Source organism: Delphinapterus leucas, chromosome 6 (genome assembly GCF_059928025.1).
Source record: "Delphinapterus leucas isolate spDelLeu-1000000601 "Yukka" chromosome 6, BTC_Dleu_Yukka2, whole genome shotgun sequence".
Taxonomy (NCBI): Eukaryota; Metazoa; Chordata; class Mammalia; order Artiodactyla; family Monodontidae; genus Delphinapterus; species Delphinapterus leucas.
The window spans coordinates 102504518-102515626 of NC_143134.1; the positions used below are offsets into that span (position 1 = coordinate 102504518).

General features: G+C 37.7%; 1 protein-coding gene across 2 annotated transcripts in view; it reads left to right on the top strand.

The window, feature by feature from the left end:
• Nucleotides 1-10652, top strand: part of MUSK (muscle associated receptor tyrosine kinase) — a 91338-nt gene extending 80686 nt beyond the window's left edge. Inside the window, exons 10-15 of one of the 2 annotated variants that reach the window (XM_022579076.3) lie at nucleotides 1964-2139; nucleotides 2809-2832; nucleotides 6445-6646; nucleotides 7157-7348; nucleotides 8517-8665; nucleotides 9858-10652. In XM_022579076.3, the coding sequence (XP_022434784.2) occupies nucleotides 1964-2139; nucleotides 2809-2832; nucleotides 6445-6646; nucleotides 7157-7348; nucleotides 8517-8665; nucleotides 9858-10540 (1426 nt within the window). In that variant the 3' untranslated portion in view covers nucleotides 10541-10652. The remainder of the gene's footprint in view (nucleotides 1-1963; nucleotides 2140-2808; nucleotides 2833-6444; nucleotides 6647-7156; nucleotides 7349-8516; nucleotides 8666-9857) is intronic. The other variant, XM_089913577.1, reaches the window with a different exon arrangement.
• The last annotated feature ends 457 nt before the right edge of the window (nucleotides 10653-11109 follow it).

Genomic DNA, 11109 nt, shown 5'->3' on the forward strand with positions numbered 1-11109 from the left:
AGAAATTTTCACATTTTTATACTTCATTAAGGTTTTCTTTTCTCTTATATATAATCAATAACTGTTTAAAAAATTAGACATTTAAAAAGACTTGGGAGTAGATTTCTCTTCATTATTTTCTTTCCTATAAGTAATATAAAAAGAATGGATAATATGATTTCATCATCAGACTTATGTCCTTTTTATTTTAAGAATTTTTCTTATAGTATACCTCTGAGTATTTTTCTATTTTTTTATGTGCTCTAGTTTCTTGTTGGGAAACATTGTTATTTGTACTTTGAATTTCTTGCTTGCTTCTCCCTCTCAGTCATCTCCTTACTCACTATTTTCATCTTTCTTTCTGCATTCAGTTAGAACTTCTAAAGTTTTCCCCTATTATTTGTTCAGTATCTTGCTGTGCCGTTTCTTTCTCAATGAAGATTTCACTTGTTTCAGTGAAACAAAGTTGTTTTCACTTCTTTGTGGTATTTATTTTCTTCAGTCACTACCATGTTTAACTTAACCTAGTTTTCACTCTATTTTCCATTTCATCTTGATTTTTTTCCCCGTGAAAAACTCTTCTCTAGAGGCCATGCTTCAGTGCATGTCAATGAAAACAAAACAATTTTTTAAATTCTCTAACGTGTCTTTTCCACGTATAATAAAAAATAATTTTCCCAGGTATTTGCTTTCTCCACATAATGTGGGCTAAAAATTTCTTTCATATGTCCCATATTGCTTTTGCACAGTTTAACTGTAACATCTGAATGCAGAAAGATTTGCTTATATGACCCAAGGATGGGACCAGGCATAAGAAGAAGCAAGCCAAGCAGTGTTTCTCCAGTTCTTCAGAGTCTCAGAAGCCTAAAAGCCCCATTGTTCCCTCTTCCTTTGCAGACATATTAAGAATCTACATTCCATCGTTGTACTCATGACTCCCATTATATCCCGTCACATTAGTATGCACAGCCCTTTTATTCTGCACATGCTCAGTTGGTCCATATTGGCAAGTGGTTGCCTGGGAAAGCAGGAGTGTAGGCATGAGTAGTAAAAAATACATATACATGTATATATAACTACACTTACACACAAATGTACACACTCACACAAAATTTCCTCCTCTTTTATACTTCATATATTGAATGAATGATATTATTATCCTTAATTTCTTTAATTATCTTTAATTTCCTCTTATTATGAATCCCAAATATCTTAATTTGGAACTAACCTGATTTTTCCTATGTAGTCTATCCTATTTCCTATAAGATAAGCTTGAACAATGATTAATCCACAAAATTCTAATTAGTCCAACTAGTCTACCTAATCTTTCTTCAGCCTTTTCACTCAGTACAACAGAGATGAACATTGCAGCTTCATGTTCACACAGACCTTACTCTAGCTTTCTCAGATGAAAGCACACACAGCAATGGGATAGGACTCAGCTTCTCCAAGGGTAGGGCTGGGTAAGGACTCCCAAGCCCTCCTATAACCTTTCAGGAAGGTGATACTGTTCTGTTTTAGGGAACAAAGCACACAGAGACACGGACTGTGTTCCTCAGGCCCTGCCCATTAGCCCTGAGATTACAGAAGAACCTCCCAGGCTGGAGACTGCTTGACAATGATCTTTTAAAGCTCTGCGTACCTTGTTTCTGTACCTTTGTAGTTACTTTAATATGAAGTTAAGAGAAAACATATCTGGGATTCCTAATCCATTACCTTTGGAACTTGAACATTCTTTTCCCCAGTAGCATTAGTGATGTTTTAAAAACAAAACAAGACAGCATTTCATCTCATGGGATAATATACTATATATTTCATAACTTCTCACATTATTTACAATAAAAGGATCTTTACAAAAACACTTTTGCAAGAAAAAACAGGGTACTATGATGATGTTTTGAAAATATGGGATTTAGGCTCCGCCACCAATTTGGCTTCAACGTGCTATGATTCATCAAATTTTGTTCTCCCTAAATTATTTTAGGGAATACTGCCTGGCAGTAAAGGAGCTCTTCTGTGCAAAAGAATGGCTAGCGGTGGAAGAAAAGACCCACAGGGGACTCTACAGATCTAGGATACATCTGCTCTCCATGCCGGACTGCAACAAACTCCCCAGCATGCACTGGGACCCCATGGCCTGTACCAGACTGCCATATTTAGGTAACAGAGTTCTCTCGAGACTTTGGAGGTTCAGAGAAATTTACTATTTTGAGGAAACTAAGGTGTGAATTTAAATCTCCTAATATTTCTAGGCATTTCCAATATTTTTTGAGTTCTGCCTTCCTTCCATACCCAATAACAGAATCCTATTGCTATCCTAATTGCACCGGTTAACATAAGGATTTATTCCATTTGTTCTAAAGGAAATTAAAGAGCACTTTTCGCTGCTGCTTGAGATCTTACCTTAATTCATAAGCAGATCTTATGAGAGCTCATAACATTTTATTGAATGTGCAGAGAAACGGCTAAGAAACTTCATATTTTGTCAGGGGAGTGGAATAAAAGCATAAAGTCCTCTTTCTTACCCAAGGAAGCAGATTTTTCAGCATGCAAAAATAAGCCATATGTTTGCAAATGCTGATCTCACAAAACAAAGCTGAATGGCTGCATGTTGCTTTAATGAACTTCATCTGTAAGGAACTATGTGGTGAGCCCTAACAGCTGTTTTAATTTCAAAGATGCAATCCTTTCGCATTCGAATGCGAAGAATGTTTTCCCATTGTATATTAAAAAGCTGAAAGAGAACTTGCATTTCTTAGCACTCTCTCACAGAACACAGGAGCTATCTGGATATTCACTTAAAACAAATTTTTATCCTTTCCCCTTCAGATTATAAAAAAGAAAACCTAACAAGTAAGTAATTTTGTTTGTGCCCTTGAAACGTTATGTGTATGTAACTGGATTCATGCATGCATATTTACACCCATATTTCATGATGTCCAGAACGGGATGTACGGTCCCTCTCAAAGTCTTTTCACTATACTCACCCAGGGTAGAATATGAAGGAAGATCATCAGAGATCCCAGTTTATAGCTTCTAATTAGGCCATGGAGAGCACCATATTCAGTGAATGATGCAAATCCCATCTCCTACCTCAAGGTTACTAAGTTGCTTTATCCCTTCTACGGCTATAAAATAAGCCAATTTAAAATATCACCTTTTGATTCTGCATTCATGATTTTTGTATCATCCAATAGTATAAAGTTTACAGGGTCAAATCAAATGGTTTTAAAAGGGTGATCTCAAAATCTCTAGGAAAGAATTCAAGAAGGTTGCTTGAAAAGGGGTGTCCTAGAAACCAACGTGTATCAGATGGTACGTCAAGCCTATCAGAATGCAGAAATCTTCAGAATGAAATTAGAAATTTTTTTCATGTCGACTAACTTCCTCTGATTTTCGTGTTCAAGGCTCAAATCATATTCATTTCTTGGGCTAGATATTCCAGGCCTAATTTTTTCTGCACTTGGCTAAATGCCAGGGCTTGATCTTACCAGCTTACTTAAAGGACTAAGACTTAGAATATTGAAAGAAAGAATGCTACTGGTCACAACTGAATCACTCAGAGCTAGGAAACAAGAACAGCTTTGGAAAACCCTCAAAATCTATTATTCTGGAAGCCTGTCAGATTGTCATTCCCAACTTGAAAGAATGAAAAAGAAATGTTTCAATTCTTTGTCACAGAAGCAACGAAAGTTAACTTTGATCGGACTCTTAATTGATGACTGTGATGTTTGTTATCCTTTGTTTACTCATTCATCCATTCATTGAGGGTTTACTGTACGAAAGGTGCTGACCTTCAATCCTAGATTAGACAGAAATAAGACACACAAAAGCATCCAGATTTCTGCCTTCTACATTGATTATAAGAAATTGCGAGCAGCATAGATTAGCTAAATCATTTTATGAAATCTTTGCTATATGTAAGAAAATGAACTCCAGATGTCATAAACTGATCATTTCATCTGACCATATGGTGAGGAATGTCTAAAATTGTTCCCTGAGTTAAATACAATTATCAAAGAAATTGGCTTTAGCTCTTCAGGTAGGTCGATCGTTGAACAGAGAAGTCAACCTTATTAGGTAGACTGTCTCATATTCTGTGGGAGTGTGTAAAGCCCTCAAATATTTCTTGGAGAGTCTCTTGAATTCTGAGTAAACTCTAAAGGATATTACCAGTTCACTTTGAAGGGTGATGGAAGATTTCTTTTAATCATTAGTTTATCTTCTGGATATTTCCTTCTTGCTTCCCTTCTCCCTGTCTTTTAATGATTGCTCCTACTTTCATATTAGCATTAAGTTTAGCTCTCCAATTTGAGCCCCCCTCCCCACTCATCTTGGATTGATTTTTTTAAATCTTCGAATGACTCAGTCCACAGAAAGTCAGAGCAGCTTTCAAACCATCACAGCGGAGCCTGGGAAGTCTGTTACATCCACCACTGCTGTGATGCTTGATGAGAAATGCTGTCATTGGTCCTGCACGAATGTTTTACTGCTGTGCTAATATTCTTCTAGTTCCAGGTGCCTGCTTGAGTCACAGGGGTAACCAAACTTGGTCTCCACAGGCTTCAAAGCCACTTGTTTAGCCACTGGTGCTCAGGACATAATCACTGCTTCCATGCCTAGACTAAGAAGTCATACGTAGGCATCCCTTATAATCTCTGCTTTTACGTGTCCTATTTCAAATGGCTTCAGGCATCCCTGCAATGAAAGTTTTCCTTTGACTCTGTGATGTGTTATAATAATATAGTTCCTTCTATGAAATCTTTGACTATATTGCAGTCAAGTTCTAATATTTCATTTAGGATCTTTTAAACCTATGCTCTATAATCTGCACTTTTCTTTTGTGCTAACCCTGTCAGGTTGTGATATTAGTATTATAATAGCTTGCTAAAACAATCTGAAAGATTTTTCTCTTACTGGAATATATTATAAAACTGTGAAAATTGTATCTCTTCCAATACTGAAAGAATATAACCATAATTCTATAATGACTTAAACTTCCTGGTTATGGCTAGTTTCAGACTTTCTGATTCTTCAAATTTGGTAATTAATGTGCTCCTACCATTTTCCTTAAGATTTTAAAAATGTAACTCCATAGTTATATATTATTTCATTTTTATTGACCTTTGAGTCTATTGTTAAAATGACTCTATCATTCCTAATTTTGTATGTTTGTGCCTTTCTTTTCATTTTAAAATTAAAATGTCACTGATTAGACTATCTTGTAAATATTTATCAGAAAAACTATTGACCTATTTTTAAATTCTATCATTTGTGCTATGTGTATTCTAACTTATTAATTTCTGCTTGTACATGGCTGTTACTATATCACCTGTTTTCCTTTGTTTTCTGTAGATTTTGTTTCTTTTCCAAAGTCTTGAATTAAATATCTAGCTCATTCACTTCATTCATTTTATCTAATGGAAGAAGATAATGCTATGAGTTTATCACTGAACACATCTTTGGCCAAATCTCATCAACACTGCTAGGAAGTTATTTTGTCATCTGTAACTATGGCTACTTTCTACTCTTTGATTGAAAGGTTATTAAAATGTTTCTTTTTTGAATGTCTTATTGGATTTTATTTAATCTATTATTAATTGCATTTTGATCAAAGAATAGATCTGCATAATTTCTTTTTTTGAAATTTACTGAGATTCATCTTTGTGACCTGACAAAAAAGACCGTGTCTGTCAGTATCCCACAAATATTTGAAAATAAGCTTTATTCTGTCTTTTTAGGGTACAAAGTTCATTCTTCACTATTAAGACATTCTTGTTGATTATATTATTAAAACATTCTGTATCCATGTTTTTGTCTTTACTCAGTCAACTAAAAGGATTTAAAATATAATTCATAATGTTGTTTTAATAGATATACAATGGACGTTGCACCCTACAAACAGAGGGACATTAGTGTGACATCTTTTGGTTTCCAGCGGTAATACAGATTTTAACTTATTTGTATATCGCATTGACCTTTTTAATAGGAATTTGACAGGAGTTCAATTGTTAGATGAACTAACTTCCTCATTTCTGTCCTACTATTTCCATTTTCCATGTTCTTCCATTTAATTCTGTTTGTAAATCAACAAACCTCAGCTTTAGATAATCCTGACTTCAATTTCATAAAAATATTTTACTTAATAACTTAAGAATGTCCATGATTGTTGTCAGGTCATAAAAACTATGATGAGTGTAAAGACACTAGCCCAGGATTTGCATTTGTCTTGGAAAAAGTATTTCCTTTCTCTGAGTCTCATCTTTAAAATTCTATGATTCTGTAAGCTGGATTTACTTACAACTAGACTTCACTGGATTCTTACAATTGTGCTTTATAGATATATAACCAGGGAGAACCTGATACATTAGAACATAATCTTAAATTTAGTTTCCTGATTGCCTGAATACGAAAGTTGCTGCTTAAAAGTTTAAGAATGAATGAAAATCTGTTGTTGACTTACAGCATTCCCACCAATGACGTCCTCAAAGCCGAGTGTGGACATTCCAAACGTGCCTCCCTCTTCCCTGTCTTCCTCCTCTGTCTCACCTACATACTCCATGACTGTAATAATCTCCATCATGTCCAGCTTTGCCATATTCGTGCTTCTTACCGTAACCACTCTTTATTGCTGCCGAAGACGAAAACAATGGAAAAATAAGAAAAGGTGAGATTCTAGTTTAAGTGAACCACGTGTAGTAACATTTTTAAAACGTTTACGTATTTGGTATTGAAGCTGGAGACGGGAGGAGGGGTATATATAACACTGCCACTTCCTTTATGACAGCCATTGCCTTGCTTTAACGGTAAGCAGCCCCACCATGATCTTTAAAAATGTCAGTGACTTGTTGCATAGGATCACATGTCCTAAGGTTAGTTTTTCACAGCAGATGGAATCTAAACCACAGTTTGGAAGAATATGGCCGTTCCTGCTCGCTGTCAGCCCCCTCAGCCCCACTGCCACTATCAGATTGGATAGTGACACAATTCCTGAAAAAAAGAATGTAACTTTAGGCTCCAAACCAAATTCTTCGTGGCTCTAAAATGGAAGGATCTTTGGTGAACTTAGCATAATTTGTTTCCCCCTAAACACCATGTCTCTTTAGAACCTAAGTCTGAGTACAAAGCTCTCACCTAGTCCTCAGCTCATTATTGATCTTACCTGTCTTACCTGCAGAGAATCAGCGGCTGTAACCCTCACTACTCTTCCTTCTGAACTCCTGCTAGACAGACTTCATCCCAACCCCATGTACCAGAGGATGCCACTTCTTTTGAATCCCAAATTGCTCAGCCTGGAGTATCCCAGGAATAACATTGAATATGTGAGAGATATTGGAGAGGGAGCATTTGGAAGGGTCTTTCAAGCAAGGTAAAGTTGCCCACGTTAAAAAAAAAACAAAAAACTACCAACTGAAATACATTGTGTCTGAAAAGTTACCAGATATTAACTTGATTCTATGTAATATGTATAATAGTTATTATCAAATTAGTTCATTCTTCACATCATTCACCTTATTTTTATTGAGTACTGTACTTTGAATCTTGATACTTTTCCCCCTGCTGGAAAATAGGGTTGTGTATATGGAGAGAGTCTTTATAAAGTGTTCCGATGATAAGCAATTAGCAAAGTTTAATCATATTTTCTTTTCGGAAGAGAATTTCGTTGTACATTTTAAATAATCATTTCTCACATTGCTTTTAGTAAATCCTTCTAAAATCTCTTCCATTTTCAATTGCTATAGTCTCCACTTCACTTAATGTTTACTTTGAAATAGTGTTTCAGTTTAAGAACTCAAAGCCTGACATGTATGGATATTAAATAGATGTTCACAGAATGGCAAGACAGAAAAAGGAAAAAAAAATTACGCAAAAATGTCAGCCAACGAGCTCAAAAAAACGAGTATGTATTAGGGCCAATGCTAGCCCAGTTAATGTCTTTGTGTGAGTTGGAATAAAATATCCTCTCTGCATGGATGTAGCTCCACAGACCCACAGCTGGGCCACAGAGTGTGGACTTGGTTTTAATCACCAATTGTTACTTTGGCCTGTTGCTCTTGGGTAGGATACAACCTTACTTCTACTCATAGTGGCCCTGGTATGGAGGTTACATGATTAATGAAAATCTCACACAAATACTTATTGGGAACCAAAAAATATGCAAGGCACCCTTTTAGGCTCTTTGGGGATATAAAGATGAATAAGTCATGGGCCCCTGCCTTCCAGGAATTTATATTCTGGCCAGAGATTAAGGGGTTAGGATGGTAATGATAATCCCATTGGATTTGGGCACTTTTGGTTTTCTGTTATTAATAAATAATGCATTTTTCAAACAATCTGTGTTGAAAATAACCCCAGTGATTTTTATTCATTGGCGTCAAGGAGCTTTAAGTGGGACCTGCCATTGGCATCTTACTTTGGTTCTGTGGCTCTGGGAAAGGCTGCATGAGTGTGGGGATGTGTATACATGGGTAGTTACCATGCGACTCTGTGTAATCTTCCTGATCTTTGATTTCTTGCTAAATAAATGTATCTCTCAGGGCTCCAGGCTTACTTCCCTATGAACCTTTCACAATGGTGGCAGTGAAGATGCTCAAAGAAGAAGCCTCGGCAGATATGCAAGCAGACTTTCAGAGGGAGGCAGCCCTCATGGCAGAATTTGATAATCCTAACATTGTGAAACTCTTAGGTATGAAAACATAAGTGAAGAAACGTATTGCATCAGAAAACAGAGGCTTGCCAAGTTTTTTCTCCTTCATACTTCACTTACATTTTTTCTTTCATTCCTTGATCAGAGAGATGTCTCTGTTCCTCCCCATAGAATATATTCTGTACTAGGGAGTAGACTATTTCATTAAATCACCTAAATTCAAAAAATTGAAGTTTTAAAAAACTTCTCAGAAAAATATTTTGCCTTTTCATTAATTCTTTTACCAATTTTGTATTTAATTTTTAATTTAATTTATATAGTACATTTAATATAGATGGCTAAAGTCCCTGGAATTAAAAACTAACACCAAAATAAACAAGCCAAGATAATAGTATTCTCATTTCTCTTCCTTTTTGAACGGACTTCTAACTTTTGCCTGAAAAAAGAATAGTTAATGATCTATTTTTATGCTGATATGAAATTGTGACCATCTGATCTAATATTTCAAGTTGTCCATTTCCCTCTCAAATACAGCAAGATTTTAAAATGAACAAATGTCTTCCTGGCACTAAATCTAAGACTCTTTATGTTAACATTTTGTTTCTTTCTGGAATGAACATTGTAAATTTACCTACATGTTTTACTGCAGTAACCTGAATACTTCATCTAAGATCTTGGATTGTTTTTGTGCTCCTTTCCAAATTTCATACAACAGCTTCCTTATCATCCTTCTTCAGAAAGGAAGCAGAAAGACAGAGCAATTGCATTACATACTCAAAGCAAACATCCACTCATAAATTCATTCACCCAATATTTATGGAGTACTTGCTCGCCAGACACATGGTAGGTGTGTGGAATTTAAAGAAGACTTAAGATATAATCTCTAGTTTAAAGGGCTAAAATGTTGGGAAGAAACCTCAGCTAAATGGATGGTTATAACAGGCAGGTAGATAGGATGCAGGATTAAGGATAAAGAATGACGGAAGGAAAATCTGATCCTGGAAAGGTCAGGAGCTGAAGCACCCCATGAGGAGTGATAAATCAGTTGAATCTTAAAAGATAAATAGGAGATGTTTACACAAAGAAAGGGGGTCAGAGTTCGACTATGATGCCCTCAACAGAAAAGCAAGCCACCACATTTTCTGATCTGGTCATTTGCTTTCGGACAATTTTTTCCCACGTGTCACTTTAGAAACGCAACCTCTAACAGGAGGCCTTGTTTTGGTTCTAGGCGTGTGTGCGGTGGGGAAGCCCATGTGCCTGCTCTTTGAATACATGGCCTACGGGGACCTCAATGAGTTCCTCCGCAGCATGTCCCCTCACCCCGGACGCAGCCTTAGTCCCAGCGACCTGACCCGCGGGGCGCAGGCCTCCAGCCCCGGCCCGCCGCCCCTTTCCTGTGCCGAGCAGCTGTGCATCGCCAGGCAGGTGGCCGCCGGCATGGCCTACCTCTCCGAACGCAAGTTTGTCCACCGGGATTTGGCCACCAGGAACTGCCTTGTGGGTGAGAACATGGTGGTGAAAATCGCCGACTTTGGCCTCTCTAGAAACATCTACTCAGCTGACTACTACAAAGCCAACGAAAACGACGCCATCCCCATCCGTTGGATGCCCCCAGAGTCCATCTTCTACAACCGCTATACCACGGAGTCTGATGTGTGGGCCTACGGGGTGCTCCTGTGGGAGATCTTCTCCTACGGCCTGCAGCCCTACTACGGGATGGCCCACGAGGAGGTCATCTGCTACGTGCGGGACGGCAACATCCTCTCCTGCCCAGAGAACTGCCCCCTGGAACTGTACAATCTGATGCGTCTGTGTTGGAGCGAGCTGCCTGCAGACAGGCCCAGTTTCACCAGTATCCACCGAATCCTGGAACGCATGTGCGAGCGGGCAGAGGGGAGTGTGGGTGTCTGAGGTCGAAGGTGGGCAGGTAGAACTCTCCAGTCTCCTCTCGGACTCTAGGAGCCTGTGGAGTCCAACACCAGAGGCCCAAGGAGACCCAGATAGGAAATAATAGTAGCAGGCATGGGTACCATGCTGTTTGTTTCTCAGAAAAAAAAAAAAAAAAAAAAAAGACAGGGCAGAACTCCTGGGGTGGGTGGAAAGTGGGTGATGGGAAAGGCAGGGGAGGAAAAATGTCAGATAATTGGAGATAACTACTCTTACTCATGGGGAAAGTTTGTATTATAGACTGTACAGGAAAGCATGTCATCCTGTTCAGTTCCTGAATTAGCTGGCAGCAGAGTAAGACTCTGCTGGATTAAATTTTGATACAAAATGCAGCTGAGAGCTCCATTTTTAATGGAGTTCATCCTCGTCCATTAGGAAAGTAGCATATCTTCCTGTAAGAAGTTTAGCTCAAGCACAGAAAACTACAAAGAAGGGAAAACCATTTATCGTCTCCTCACCCAAAGACGGGTGTTGGTTTTTTATTCAATATTTCTTGAGTTTAACGCACACTTTTATATTTGTTCGTATTCTAC